At 34.6% G+C, this 17,019-nt stretch overlaps 1 protein-coding gene across 3 annotated transcripts in view; it reads right to left on the bottom strand.

The window, feature by feature from the left end:
* The window catches only part of cbr4 (carbonyl reductase 4), an 80,258-nt gene that overhangs the window by 10,705 nt on the left and 52,534 nt on the right, over nucleotides 1–17,019 (bottom strand). For all 3 annotated transcript variants that reach the window (XM_051927660.1, XM_051927662.1, XM_051927661.1), the window contains exon 4: nucleotides 10,188–10,321. In XM_051927660.1, the coding sequence (XP_051783620.1) occupies nucleotides 10,188–10,321 (134 nt within the window). The remainder of the gene's footprint in view (nucleotides 1–10,187; nucleotides 10,322–17,019) is intronic.

Here is a 17,019-nt window from a genome sequence, read left to right as displayed (position 1 = left end):
AATATCTGATGCTATGATACAACTGATGAGATATAATGATCACTATGTAGTAACACCATGTTAAATGTAACTGTTTGTCCAAATGTACTGTAACTTGTCATTGTTAATATTTACGCTGATATTAGATGAACGGTACAGAAGCTATAGTGGTATTACACCTCACATTTCCACAAATGATTTTGAAATGTCTACAATGTAAAGAAGGATCTAGTACCTTTTGATTTGTGGATATGACTTTCAAGTATTGTTTTTTTTTGTCACAGATCCAGTGACAAAGGGTGGCTTGTTATAATATGTTGTATTATTAAGTTTAATGTCACTGTTCTCTGTGCCCACTGTTATGGACTCATTCATACAGGCAGACCAAGTATGGTACACAGGGGCTCAGCATCAGCATTTAGAATTGCCAAGCCAAGCACAGGACTAGAGAGCCAAAGACAACTGGAGAATTGAATAGTCAGCCTAAAGACAGACTAGTATATTTCTGTCTGGCCGAAAGTGTTCGTGTGTCAGAGAGAGGATGAGCAACATTGTTCATAACGCCACTCAGTTTTGTTTTAATTCTCTGACAGTCACTAAGACCCAGACTTTCTATTCCTTGATTTTCATTTGGTTATGCCCAGCTTAGGTCAGCCCTCAAGACACATGGAATTCATCTTTTCCTCTGTAATGTTATATTGATTTTTTTTTCTTGTCCACTTCCATATAATTGTTGTGCTACAGTCCTCTGTTATCATTGTTCAGGCACTGTCCTTTTTTATCCTCTCTTTTAACTCACAAGGCTGGATAAGCAGCAGTGAGGTCATGCGGTACACCCGTAACTGAACGAGTAGGGGATGGGAGAATTGAGACACAGACAATGATGTCTGTTCAAAAAAAAAAAAAAAACTTTTCTTCATCCTTCTTTTTCAACAGACAGTTCACAAAAAATGGACACAAATTAATCAAAAACAAAAAGTAAAAATTTATACACAAAGACAATAATGAAAAAATGCGCACACAAAATCCAGGTTACTTCCACCTAAAAATACGTACAAATTGGAAGTAAACTGTCCTTACTGATATTTACAAACTTAAATGCTCTTCTCTCCGCTCTACCAAATGAGCAGTAAGGAAGACCAGTCAAAAGATGACCCCTAGCAGTCCGGACTAGTGTTTTATATCACTAGCCCTCTTGTCTAGCCAATCACTAGTCACTACATCAAACTTCCACCTTTCCATTCACACACATACGTGCATACACTTCTGTACATAGGTTAAATGGTGAACTTTCACCTACTTTCACTCTTTTCTTTCATATGCACATATTCTCCCTGCCAGGAACCGCTTAATCTCAGCTCTCTGATCTTTCCTTCCCGTTGCGGATTTGGGCACATACTGTGCTGTCAGGCCATTCAAAAGCATGCTTGAGGATTATATAGCGGTGTGACTTTGCCCAGCCATCACATTCTTTCTTGATAGAGCACTAAAATAACAGGTAAGTAACTTTTACCTCTATAGCTATTTATCTGAACAAGATAAGCTATAAATAGCTATAATAAACAACAATTTTAAACTGACTGCAGACTCTGCTTATCACAGGTCTTCTATGTTTCACTCTTTTACTGTAGTTGGCTAGTTGCAATTTCCAAGTTTTCTTCTACTTGTTTAATTCAATAAATATTCAACAATAACTCTAAAATAGACAGAATGGGGAATTAACTCAAACCTGTGTTCATGACACAATCTCTAGGTTCCACCAAACTGCAATCACATTATAATGTGGACTGAGATTTCCCGATTTTATTAGATTTAACCTCAGCATTAACCTGTCAGCTTATCAAGCCATCTATCCATTGAGTTTTTTAACCTTGTTATTTAGTCCAGCATATTTATTTTAATAAATTGTGCCATTATTAGGAGACATAAAAAAATTCTCTAAAAATACAATTCTACATAATTAAACAATTGCATCTGTCTGAATAAATATCCAGTTGTTAATGTCTTTACATTTGATGCATTTCTGCAGAAGACAACCAACATAAAAGCAGTGCCCTACTGTGTTATGTATCTTCCATTATTGAAACTTAACTATAACTTTACATATGAGAAAGTAACAAAAAAGGAAATTGCACTACAAGATTATTACATGAATCGAAAATATGAGGAAAAAACTGTTGCTCTAATCCTCACCCAAAAAAAGGTTATATTGATTTATTCATACATACTTTGGCATTATTTGGTATGTTAAAACAGCTTTTATAAAGCTGACCTACAATAATAGGAGCAATGGAATCACTGTATAGAGGGTCTGAACCATTATACCTGTGACTTACCTAAACTGTATATTGTATATACTACAGGCTATTACAGTCAAAGAAAGACTTCAAGGGACAATGACCAGTAGTCTAAAGAGATGGCATTACTTACTCCCTCAGTTCCTGAGACATCATATAAATGAACGATGTATGAGATGGTTGAACATTACTAAAGAAATACTTATTTATATGGTAGTTCTGACAGTGATAATTTTGGGATTAAATTTAGTCAATCACTTTGGGCACTGTTTAGTTGTTAAGAGAATGAGTGATTGCATGTGTTTCCATAAAATGTATGTGTATAAACTGAAAAAGCTACAATAAGCCCAATAAAAACAAAGTTCAGAACGACTAACTGCTTTCTTAAATCAGGGTTAAAAGTAAAGAGGTTAATCAGGGTTAATGAATAATAAATTCTAATACAAAGTGCAGTGTTTCGAGTAACAGTGGAGGGCATGAGTGTATAAAGTCTTTAATTGATAGATGCTTCATTGCAGGAAAGAAGTCAGTTTAGTTTTATTGAGATGTGGTATTCTCATTTAGTCATTTTGTACCAAGACTACAGAGAATTAAAATCGGATTTTCTTTTTTGATTGCCGTCACTAAATTATAGAGACATGATAATGCTGAAGGAATACAATATCCATTCAGGCATTGTAGTTGATGGCTAAGTTTTGGATAACTCCGTGTGGTAGGATTCTCAGCTGCCTAGGGCAGGCCTCATGTTTCTATGACTACCGGGGCAGGAAATGGGACATTTTAGCGGGAAGGCAGATTTCACCAAAGGACATCCGCGGGAGAAAATAAACATTGAGGTGAATATCTGAGATGTGTGGGTTTTCGTATCTGGCCTGATGGTTAACCAGGTGATCCCATTGGTGAGTCAGACTCACTCTTTATTCTTCAGAATAGCGAGAAAGCAGCCATATCCACCTACTGACTGTTTTTCTCACATCATTCATCGAAAATTTTAAGACAGGATATACATCATCATTTCACCGTGTTTAATCATTCCCTTTGTTATTTTTCTCTTTTTTGTATTATTTTTGAAGTTTGTATATCGGACCATAGATTAGGACGTCCGTGGGAAATGAGATCACAAAACACAGGTGTAAACACTGGTTTCTTGAATATAATATACATTCATATTTAATCAATTTTACCTATCATCAGGGTTTCTTTTGAGTATTGGCAGGAGTGGGAGAGGGAAGAGGGATCAAGGATCAAATATTTTTAGTGCTGTATATTTTCGAACATCATCCAGTACCCTTCTGGGTGGTGAAGTGTAGCGATCTTACCTTTTATAAGGCAATTTCAGGTTTACTTTGAAACATTAGATAGATAGATAGATAGATAGATAGATAGATAGATAGATAGATAGATAGATAGATAGATAGATAGATAGATAGATAGATAGATAGATAGATAGATAGATAGATAGATAGATAGATAGATAGATAGATAGATAGATAGATAGATAGATAGATTAGATAGATAGATAGATAGACTAGATAGATAGATAGATAGATAGATAGATAGATAGATAGATACTTTATTAATCCCAAGGGGAAATTCACAATCATTAAGATACGCGGCTTGAAGACCTATTAACTCTAAAAGCTAAAGAACATTTAACTTTTATATAACAAAAATATTTAATACAAGATATCTGGTTACAGTCCGAAAACATACTAATTTCATTTCATTTTCAGTATTTACTGCAGACAATTTTCTTTTCACTAGGGGAAAAAAATTCACTGACTTTTGCTAATGAATACTTCATTATTTTGAAAAATGTGGAGAACCTTTATTTACCAGTGAATATTTTATTTTCCTGAGATGACCAACAAGGTATCATAGATCAGTACTGATTAGTATCCATGTATTCCTTTTCTTAACTGTTTCTTAATATTGTCTTATGAGAGGATGTGTTTAAAATTATGAAAAGCAAATATAAAGGGTAAAGGCAGACATTTGTAGAGACTGAAGCAACCTTAAGGCACCAAAAGCTAAGTTTTCAATAAGCTTCTATTAGACGTTCATTGATTTACTAAAACTAGCTAACCTATGTTCTGGGTCACACAGTCAGAGTCAGCAATAGGTGCTATAGAGACTGTCCATTACAGGGCACAGCTAAAAACAATCCCACTGGCCAGTTTAGATTAGCCAAAATAGTCTGACACACACATACCTATAAATGTAGGTGAAAACCAGAATAAATAGAGGGAGACTGTGCTAATTACACAAATACAATGACCAGGCCAGAATTCAGAGCTAGTCAAGTGGCACTATGAGGCAGTGGAACTAACCTGTACAGTACCAATATTCTCTATTTATGTCTCCTCTTCCAGCCTCTGCACCAGCTCCTTGCTAACCTCAATGATTCTGCTACATGGGGTTCTAATATCTTTATAATCTGCATTTCAGGTTCTAAAGATACTGCTTAATATTTTTGTGACATACTGGATAAAGTATATTGTATTATAAAAATATGAAAATAACTACACCTGAAATAACTAAGCACTCAACTGCTCCATGTAGAGAGGTTGCACAATGAATGCCACAACATTCTAGTGGACTGGTGCATGAACTTGAGCAATTTGCTGATGACTTCATTTTGAAGGAGGCTGGTTAACTACATTATTACTATACAAGATTAAATGTCAGTAGTGACAACAAATGGCTTTTAGATACTTATTGGAAATGCAAACCTGTAGCCACCATGGTCTTCCTTCTACTACAGAAGAAACAAACTTAGTTTTAAGCATTCTGACCTGCCAGCGACTTAAAATATGGCTATAGTAATCTCTGTTACTTTCATCAGGTCTAGAAAGAGTGCAAAGAAATAAAAAGTGACATGCATTAAACATACATCATAAATCTCTCTCTCTTACTGTTCTGCTGACAAGTTTAAAAAAAACAAGACCTAGAAGAAGCATCTGCTATTTTTTTGGTAAAATTGCCTGACATTTATGACATGAATTGTTTTGCAGATAAGAACTGACATCATTCATAATCATATAATATACTGCACCTGCAACTGGATAGCCTCAGAACAGGCCAAAACATTTCCACATATAATATAGTAACACAATATACATACAGCTATACATACTAAATATTACTTCTTTTAAACATTAAATCTCCAATTGTGGTACTTAAGAATATAAGGTAAGACAAATTATAACTAGAATAAGAAAGATTATTTTTTAATAGCAGGGAGAGCCAAATACATTTCATTACCATAGATAACAATCAGTAAAGTAAACCTAGTAAGTACTATTCAGTTCCACCACCTGTTTTTCCCCATTTAAAGACACAAGCAAACATGTCAGTACTGTGGCATTTACTTTCCACTAAACATTACATTTCTTAAGCAACACATGGGAGAATTTAACCAAGAATAACAATCTTTAACAAACCCTCAAAGGGTTTTGAGTATAACACAATATAATTTGTACAGTTCTGAGACCATACATGCAGTAATACTATTCTGTGCCAACATATTGTCAAGAATCAATCCACATTAGGCAGTAGTCATAGACTTTAACTTGATGAAAATGTATGTCAGTTTACCAAAATTACCACTGTTACTAAAAACCTGTTTGTCTTCATTGGCATAGTAGGGTAATAAAGAAGACATCTTTCCTACGGAAAACTGGTGATATCTTGTCTATCATTGTTCTCACCTATCACGCTTCTCTGGGTCATAAAAAGGATTTATGCTTAAAATATACCATTACTTGCCAGTTGCCAAGGTAAAAGATACTGTAAAAAATTGCAAAATCACTTGTGAGCACCAAGTGCAGCTGAAAAAGATATAAACAAGCCGTCATTCCAGACAATACTTCCGATTAAGTCTAATTTGGCCGTGATACATCATCCAATCATGAAGACTACAGGAAATAAAACCTATTGTCAGATACAAAGTCAAGACATGAATTGATCTTACAGAAGTTATGGAGAAAATTAAAGTGGCCACAAAACTGTTTTGGCAATCTTTTCTAGAATATGAAATGTTCACTTGTGTATAGGAGATGGACTAAACACTGAAGGACTTTGTAATCCACTGAACACATCTTGCTTTTTGGAGTGAGGGCCTGAAACCACAAGTGGGTTCAATTCAGTAATAGTAAATTAGGTCACTGGAGTTGCCGATGTCCTATTTGATAAAAACCATGTGCCTAGAAATTGTCTAAATTTGCAGTTTCACTCTCTGTATGTTTTAGTTTGTTCTTACCATCACAAACACATTTCATCTCCTCCTTGAGTGTTCTACATACAGGATTACAAAAACACTGAAAGAATCTCTTAGGGTTACCTTTCACATTTTCTCCAGTATTTCTCTCCAGATACCCCTTACTTATCTTTAGCTATTCTAAAATCTTTTTAACCATTGGTCTCATGCACCCTATGATAAAAACTGGAGTTATTTGTCTAATACATGACATACAACTGTTTTTGGTTTACAACTTTTTTTAGCTCCTTAATTAGATTTTGGCACATCTGTCCAAAATTTGTCCTACTAAAATGGATCTTAACAGTGTGAGTATGTGAATAAGCACTCTCCCTAAAAACAATGTATACATTTTATTACGGTGTGTGACGATGCAGGTTCCACTCCATACTCCCATCTTGCTTCTGGAAGCTCTTGAACCCGACACTGTTGGTAATGTCACCGATGAGCTGGACAGTGAGGCACAACAATGAAGCAAGGGGATGGTGCAAAAAGTGCAAAGTGCTTTTATTTAAAACAGCAAAATCCAAAAACAAAGTGTCCACATTAAAGTGCAGTGCATCAAAGTTAATAAATAAATAATCCATAAAAACCGATGAATTGTGGAGGTTAAAAACACACTAGAAAAAATCCTTTAAAAAAACAAGGTTAAAATAACAGCTAGAAGCAGTCTTTTAAAACAAGGCCCGGTGCATTCTTTTACTGGTGACTCCCCTGCTTCTCCCATCCAGGCTATGAACCAGGGGAGTCACCCTACATGCAGCTGACCTTCTCTGTACTGGTCTGGTGGCCTTTCTGATCCCTGGCTCCAGTTCTACTCACCCAGACCGAGACTTGGGCTCCCCAGCAACCAGGACGCTCACGCTGGGGCTTCCACTTCCCAAGTCCCTGACTCCTGCTGCCTTCGCTGTGGCGAACCTTCTCCCGGTCACTCCTGCTCCACGAGCCTGCGCTCGCTCGCACTCGCTCTCCTGCACCGGCTTTCTCCTTCCTGTTTTCTTCTCCCTTCTCCATTAACCTCCCTTCACATTCTTTTTGTTCATTCCTTTTCCCCCCTAGCCGCCTCGTGCTTCTATTATTTATCACGGGGACATGGATCAGGTGTGGCAATTAGCAGCTCCCGGTATCAATTACAGATGTGGACGACTCCTCACCTGTGCACTTAAGCAAGGACCGCCCGCATCACAAATTCATCCGGGAACTGCTCCTGCCACACTACCATGCCCCCTCACAAAGCCGCGAGTGCGGCGATTATTTATTTAAAAAGTGGCCCTGTTGACTTGAGCTGTGGACCCGATACACCACACGGTGACAAGATCCTTCACCTCTGCCTGGTAAATTCACTCTCGATTATTACAGAATGAATAATCTAGACAGGCTGTGTTGAAGAACAGTTCCAAATTATATCCATGGAATCCGGTTCTTGTACTACACTATCTGTAAGGTTATAACAGGTAATATTTGGATAATTAATACTTCCTAATTAGTAATAGTATAACACCCATAAATGTACTTTTTAAGTGTTACTAAAAACAATACTTACTGAAACTATTGTCTGTACTGATGGGTCTGCACTATTAATGTCAGACATCTATTCTTAATGCTTTCTAGTAAAATACATTATCCTCACCCAAGACAGAGATCACCTCTTTTTATCTCAGTTTCTTTTTTACATAAATAGCTAATCTCCTGCCTGACTTTTCTAATTGTGTGCCAATATATGTTATTCTCATCCCTGTCACTCAGATTTAGCCAAGTTCCTTTTAAAATCATAATTTAGTTTCTTTTAATAGTTCCTTTTTAATATCATAAACAGATACAGCTACATGTAACTCCAATTCATATGTCTTACTCTTGCATTACTACTAGCAATTTTTAATGCAATGCATTTTAAAGTTTTTTTATATCTACATAATACTAATGTCCATTCCTTTACGTGAAGTTTCTGGCCTATGCTACAATCCGTACATATGCTTCACCAACACAATGGTATCTAACAAGTTCAAATTTAACGTTATGGTGTTAGGGGTTCTCTGTCCTATAAAAAGCCCTAATGTCCCATAAGTCAATGTCCCTTTGTCTTACACCAATATCTGAGCCATATATTTAACCTTCTAATTTCCTCAATCTTATCTGGACTGGTACATGGAACACACAAAAAGTCCTCTCTTTACCTGTGTTATTTGTTTTACCAAGGACAATGACAACTGGCCTGAACATTTCTCGGTCCAAGAGTCAATCCTCCTGTCCATGGATGTCTCCCATCTTTGCACTAGGAAGGCAAAACCCTGTATGAAACTCTGTCTCTGAAGCAAATATGAATCTCAATCTTCCCCATGACAGAGTCCCCCACTTTTACTGCTTTCCTCTTTCTGAGGCCAACTTTGAAGTGACTTGTTGGAGTGTCTCATCTAAGCCTTTCTACAAGTTCTAGAAAACAGATCCAAATTTAGGGTTGATGCCCTTGTGAGCATATGCACTTTATGCTTGAGTTTGACCATAACTGACCAATTTGCACTTCTAACCTGTGTAACCTATACTGCTCTGGATAAAAACATTTGCATTTTCCAGACAACTGTAATTAAAATAAATGGTTGCTTTGAATAATATTTAAAATCAAGGAATTCTGAATCAACTGCACTTCACCAGCTCATTCAGACAAGGTTCTACAGTAGTTAAAAAAACACACCTTAGCTCAATTTGTTCACTACAAAAGGTTAAATTCATGAAATTTTTGTTTAGTAGAATAGATTAATTTACTAATCTATAGTGCATGCAGATACCTTGTAGATCATCACAGCACTAAATTTTAGAAACATTTAGCATTTTCTGAAATAATGGCTTCTAATTCAAAACAATAACTATGTTCCATTACTAAAATACCCAAACAACATTAATGCACCCAGCCAACCAGCAAACAAAGTAATAATCAAAACATAAGGACATTTGCATAAGTGTAAAATTTGCAAATTTAGTGATAGATCATCAGACCCTAATTAAGTATGTACCTGTAGATTCTTATTACTTACACTAAATGTCTTGATCAGTTTAAATTTTCAAAATATGTTAAATTTATAAAATATGTTAAAATCTAAGCAAATAAAATATAAATACATAGAGAATTTAATGTTTAACATACATCAGTAAACAAGTAGCTGAACAATTAAAAAAAATGGAAATGTTAGAGCACCCTCTTGTGGCAAAGATAAAAAAATATCTTATCAGGATACAATTAAATATTGCAATGTAAGAAACTGATACAAAAAACATTGTTTCCATACCTTAATTGCTTACATTTAATGTACTTTATATATGAATAGAATTTAAATTTGGTAAATTACTTATGGTTTTGAAATTAATTTTTTTTTTGAACAGAGAATGTATTTAACATCTCAACATGAAATTGCCTTGTGTCCTGTGTTGGCTCGGATTGGCTCCAGCAGACCCCAGTGACCCTGTGTTAGGATATAGAGGGTTGGTTAATGACTGACTGACATGAAATTGTATATTTCTTCTAAATACTAACTATTGGGAATGCCACTAAACATATACCTTCTGAAAAGATGTACAATTTAATTAATTTTCAGTGAATGGTTTACAATACTATCTATAAGAAAACAATATTATAATGATGGTGAAAAAAAAGTCTTTACCTATATTCACAATAGATCCTCCTTGTTGTAGCATGCCTCTAAGAGCATATTTGCAGGTCAACATAGATCCTAGAAGATTTGTATGCAGCTGAGCCAGTATGTCTTCTATCTTGGTTCGTAGCAACAGACTGTCCCTAAAAGTACAATAACATGTTACTTCAAGACCTGTCTAAATTTCACCACACTAAAAAATAAAGCTTCTGTTATTAATCATTCTTTAAATTCTTCTTGCAAAACAAATAAACCAATGCTCATCTTTTGATGTCTGTGTCACAAAGTCAAATTGAAGGAAAGACCATTTGGCATATGTTGTATGCTTGCCTGCTCTTTGCCAGAAAGAGATAATTATTTGTTTCCACCTAAAAAAAAATATTCAGATATCAACTTCAAGACACACTATACTTTGCAATTCCTACGTGTTTTAAAATGTCTACAAAGACCTTTAGAATGTCAAACTTCTCGCTTTAAATTAACAGCTCTATTCTATTTTATTTAGTCGCTTCAGAGTTTAAATACTGTCCTACACATAGCCTTCCCACCTTGTCCCAGATGCTACCTTGATGAACTGGACAAAAAAGCTGATGTAGAAAAAGGATGGATAACTTTCAATACTTTTATCATGGTATTATTTAATCTTTTTGCTTAATGGGAAAACAGCTTCACCAAAGACACACGTTATAGTTTTCAGTATTAAATGTATATATAGTTGAATGAGTATTAATAAGTATATGTATGTTTTTGCATCTAGAACGTCTATATTATTTTTTGCTTTAAAAAGGAAATTGACAGTAATGGACACATTAATCCGCTTTAATGGTTTGTATGCTCTTCTCATTAATTTTCAAACCTGGTAGCACATTTTATCTTTTATATTTTAGCAATATTCATTTTTAACTGCCTTTAGGCTTTTTTAAATTTTCTTTTAAACATTTGCTCTTTATTGCTTAGTGGCCATGCATTCAGCATTAAGATGATTTTTCTTTATGAACCTGATCCATCTTTTTAAAATAACTTCTGCCTTATCTCGATAATTATTTAGAAGACATGTTGCATTAGCCATTTTTAATTTCCAGTGAAGAAATTACCCATCATTTTCTGTAAACTCATATTCAGATCACTTGTGACATGGATCTAACACAAAAGGTACTGACTAACTTCTTGGAATCTTTTCTTAATGAGGATAGGAAGATGTGACAAATCCTGTTATACACATACATTATCTGTAACCTTTTACCTGTCTCACTGTTCATATTGTACCCCACATATTCAACCCCAGGGACTTCTATCAGAAGTCTGCTTTGCTGGCTGAGACTGCTTTTTATTTTCAATGGTTTACTTCAATCCAGTTCACCAGCAATACAAGACTTTCACAAAAACATCCTTTTGAGCCCTTAAAGGACCACAGTTAGACAAGTAATGATAAATTGTAGTGTTCAGCTTGCAAGTAATAGATTCAATGTCTCTGTCTGAATTAAGTTTTTACTTAAAAATCACATGTATTTCCATAATAATCAATAGCAGCAAATATAAGCAGTACACAGCATTATACAACCTTGCAGTCTTCATTTTTCCCCTAGATGACATTTTTCCATTGGTCCAGTTTCTTAAATACAAATACTTATTTAGAAAAATGAAGAAGATTTCTGGCCTGTGAGCAAGCTCCTTTTTCAAGTGTACAGCAGATAAGCTGATAGAAAGCTCCATTAAGATGTCAATTTATTTTACAAGTGAGCTGAGCTCTTTACAAAAGTCAGAAAAGTTGCTGGAAGCTCCATTTTTGCAACAAAAGCTGCAGCTGAACTAAATGGAGAGAACTCTAAAAAAATCTAATAAGGCAGCCACTGTGCTCTCTTTCTTGTCTAAATTAAGTGCACACAGCTGGCTTTATTTCTGCTAGCAGAGAAGACAGTTTACTAATCCATTATCACCAAATCAATGTCAGTACCCACGGAAATCAAAAGATACAATAAGCTGCAATCAGGCTGGCTACACAAAACACTCTGAGGTCCTACTTCACTTTCACTTTATGTAAAATACTCTGAATCCTGCTTTGCCTTTAAGCTTTCTTAGAATACCACTTCTGTTCATCATGGCAACACTTTCAGGCTTTGGCCTGCTACCTGAAATCTGACAGTTGAAAAGGTTAAAGCATCTCCAATACAATCCACCACCCTACATTGGAATAAGCAAGTTTTAATTATTTTAAATTTACTTGACTGCTCCTTAACTGCTTTCATACATACACCTTAACAACTTTCAAATAGCGGGCTGAAGTCATTATTCCAAATTTAAACACAGCTGGAGTTTTTTGGGTGGAACTAACAACACTTAAATTTCTTAATTGACAGATCCTAAAAATTGTATAGCCTCCACATTCTAAATTCTAAGTATTTCAAAAGTTGAAGTACGTTGGTCATTTAAGCCAATGGGTGTTGTATGCTTATCATATTAGATGGTCAATTATTAATTATTTTGGAATTTCTTATTCTGTCAAGTAATAAATTTGACTGTGTACAAATGTGAATGGGTGGTTAAATAGTCCTAAAGTTTTGCTGGAATTGTGTTGTCACATTAAAAAAAAAACAAAGCTTGTTTAAAAAGAAGAGCAAATTCGGTGCTGTGCAATATTCTAAAATGCAAATATTGAAAATGTAAAAAAGTAACAGAAGAAAAGAAAGAGAATAAAATAAAACCCTAAAGTAATTTGGAAAAGTCTGTAGCATTACTTAATGTGGGTAAAGTTTATCAGTTATCACTAAATGCATATATCATGACCCCCAATTAAACAATACATCAAATATGAGCTACCAGATGGACAAACTAAAAACACTGACTGAAAAATTCAAAACAACAAAAGTGAATAGCTTAAGTATGCACTTTCAGCCTGAACTCATTCTCTGTACTTAAATTATGCAGGGGATGAAAAAAAAATCATATTGGACACTATAAGCAAAGAAGCAGTCACTGACTAGGTTATACTGGAATAGCTAAACTGAACAACAAGCATCCCAGAGCCAGCTAGCAGACTAATAACTCATCTTTACGTGATATAGAAGCTCTTTCAGAACTCCTCTAAAAAATCTGAGAAAACAGAAGATTCTAGTACTGAACTATAGTATATAGCTTCCTGTAAGAAACACTACTTTGAAAAGGCATTTTATTTCTTTTTATTCACTGTGCCCACAGCAATGACTTGTCTCTACAGAATTCTATTAATCAGACTAGAGGTCCATCCCTAGGCAGCAACAGTAGTATTAAACAGACAAAATAAATACAATGAAATCCACCAACTGCTCTGAGTGAACATTTCCTCTGTTATTACATTGTATTTGCCAAGCAGATTACAAACGTTTGTAAAGAAGGAGTTAAAATAAAGATAAGCCAATAAATAACTGAAGTTTAGTCTGAAATGTTTAAGCAACACAAAGCCAATTTTACTCACAGCATGTAAAAGGAAAGATAATGGTTAATGCAGTGTCTGACTATATTGATCTGTTGAATCTAATCAGCAGCACTGTCAAGTTAGCTTGCTTCTGTTGCATTCTAAACTACAGCCTGGACTACTCTTGTGTATGCTTTACACAGTTTGGTGTGTAGGATGAACAAAATAGAGGGATTTAAACTCTGAAAACAATTAAATACACAACAACGCAAAGATATGCTATAATGTGAGGGAAACAACATGGACAGATCTTTGCAAAATATTACCATGTCAATGCTATGTATATTGTTAAACAAAATTCATTTTATACGTTTTATCTCTTTACAACCCATCAAATGCAGATTATCTCAAAGACTAAACACTATATTCACTATCATACAAAAATACCCTAGGATCATGATTTATAAATCCTAATCCTAAATCACTATGCAAACTCTACAAATTTTTAAAAAATGTTTGGTTGTACTATTCATGCCACGTTACTAGTATCCTTGCCTGCGTTTATGTCTGCCTAGTACCTCATGCTGTCAAGAGGAATGCTAGTTCCCAGAAACCCTGTACTGGACTAATAGGGTTAAGAAAAATATATAGAAAGGTCAAGATAGTGATTTGAGATTTCTACTACCTATTAAAGAAATTGTACATAAATGGCCCAAACATGTAGTATACATTTATACTTATTCTACAAGAAAAGGGACATATATATATTATTGCAAAAGGACATAACACTCAACGAGTATTCTGCAATCCATAAGACTCATATCATCAGTCACTATATCCTACTGATAAGGAGAAAAATTATTACTTTTTTCCAGTTATACTGTATAAAGTACAGTATTTACAAAAAACAGTTTCAGCTACTGGATACACAATGCAATTCTGGCAGAGTGAAAAGTGACAGTGCCTAATTGAGTGATCTTTAAAATAACCAAGCAATCGATAAAGTAGATAAATGTTTTTTTGTCATACACCTATAATTGAGTTAAATTACACATACATTAGTTTTAAATGCTGCAGTTATGAGAAAATTTCAAGCTGGAATTAATATTGCTAGTATTTGTCTTTAAGCTTCTTAACTGCAGAAATGTACTGGCAAGTTCCAGCATAAACTTATGATACTGCTGGCTTCAGAATAACCCAATGATGCTTGTATTTTTATTTACAGCTGTAAACATACAGTGGATAAGTATATCAAAATTACAGGTGTGATAATGTAAAATAATATTTTTAAAGTTTATTAAATGATATTCAATTTTATGGAGCCCAGACCATAAGCCTTCTGTCCATAAAACTTTAACAGCAATAAAAAAATTCACCTTAACTGTAAATTTTTAAATCTATTTTGTTTTGGGTTTTTTTTTTTTTATAAATGCTTTTTTTAAACTGCTACTTATATGCAAATTTTTAAAAGTCTCATAACTGTTAAACTAAACAGAATGTTGAGGTATATTCCCCCTGCCTCCCTCTCTTTCTGCTGGATGAAACTTTCACCCACCCAGACAATCTTAAAACAGCGCTGTCTGAACTTAAGGATGGTGTCTCAGTGGTTTTCTGGTGACTTTATTTATGTCTGTCAGTAGTTGTGCAAATTTATTAAACAGTTTTACCCCTCCATCCTTTGAATTTTGAAACAAAACTACAGTAAAAAACGAAATTGGTTAGTGTAAATTAATTCTTAAATGATTAAAAAAGGCAATAATGGGCTATGCAATTCTTTCTTGTGTGTCAAACTATTACAGTAAACTGAAGAAAGAGGATATAGAAAATACTGATATGCCAGTTCATATCTTATTGATTTTGAATGTTTGGCCTTCTTTTCCCAGTAGGATTATAACCTTCTCCAAAGAGGGTATGCAACAGGAACATCAACTTACATGATAGAAAGACAGGTAACAGTATCTTTTTACTGGAAGGTTCATGACAGTGAAAACTTAAATGTTTAAGAAAAAGCTAAAAAGGGACAGGAATTTTACATGTTGATGACATAAAAGGGCCTGTTAAATGTGGAATTAAAATTAAGTTAATAATAAAACAATTACCCAAACCACAAGAAGAAAAGCAAAAAAGAAGCACTAAAAAGTCTATGTTAAGGGAACACCAGACAGTGCATACATTCCTGCTTTATAAGCTTCCACATAGCCTATTTAAAGAATTTGAATTATTTACATTACCAAACTACCATTTGGGGTTTCCATGAAAAGAAGAAAAAATAAATAAAAAACCTTGAAATTACAATTTTGACCTCTGATTATAAATAATTTCAGCTAAAACAGCGATTCATATGAAAACCTAGCTAACAAGTAACCAGTAATTTACAGTGCATTAATGGAGTACGGAGAAACAAAAGATCAAGTGGTTACAACTTTTTACACTTTACCACACAATTCGCTTCACCACAGGATAATGGAGGTTAAAAAGATTGTTAAAACATCATTTTCATAAAATTACAAAAGCAATCCTTTTAAAGAAGAGCCATGATTTTACAGAGATGGACTATTAATGCAAAAATGCATTTCTCTGAAAACATACTAAACAAATAATGCACCCATTAAAGTAAATCACAAAAGACACCACGAAACCCTGCTCTCCGAGATAATTATGTAATGAAATGTTAAACAGTTGCATGATTTTTGAATTAATGTATTTGCTTTTTGCCTGACTTGCATTCTCTGTTGTAAAGCAATCTGAGCATCTTTCCTGCTGAAAAATGTACAAATTGCCATTCAGAGCCCTCCAATATGGTCCCTGAATAGTTATTCCTTTTACAGACAGCAGAAATCATCAATAACACCCTACAATTACCATTTAGCTGTTAGCATTCTACAGAAAAGGAGTGTGTTTGCAAGTTATTAGCTACTGAAAGGACCACTTCTTGAAGGTAAGTACTTATAAATGGAAAAATGAAACAGCTGTGGTTTACTTTGTGTAAAAAAAATGCAGTTGTTATTGTGATTATAATCGGCAGAAATAATGACAGACATGCTGTCACACCTGGGGCTTATTAATGCAATTGCTACATATCAGCATAAGAGGCTTTATGATTAACAACTATGATCATGATTTCTACAAAAAAAATAACTCTACTTTTGGGAAAAATGAAAAGGGTGTAAAAATAACAACTTTCTCCAAATAAAAAATTACTACTATGTGATTCAGCAACCTATCATTAAAAAGAAGAGAGAGAATGACCATTGCCCTGCGGTGGGCTGGCACCCTGCCCATGGTTTGTTTCCTGCCTTGCACCCTGTGTTGGCTGAGATTGGCTTCAGCAGACCCCCCCGTGACCCTGTAGTTAGGATATAGCGGGTTGGATAATGGATGGATGGAGAATGACCATGACTGTACAAAAATAAAAAGCAAACACAACTCTAGAGCATGTTCGGTGGTTAT

This window comes from Erpetoichthys calabaricus, chromosome 5 (genome assembly GCF_900747795.2).
Source record: "Erpetoichthys calabaricus chromosome 5, fErpCal1.3, whole genome shotgun sequence".
Classification (NCBI taxonomy): domain Eukaryota; kingdom Metazoa; phylum Chordata; class Cladistia; order Polypteriformes; family Polypteridae; genus Erpetoichthys; species Erpetoichthys calabaricus.
This window is presented reverse-complemented; position numbering and strand designations above follow the sequence as displayed.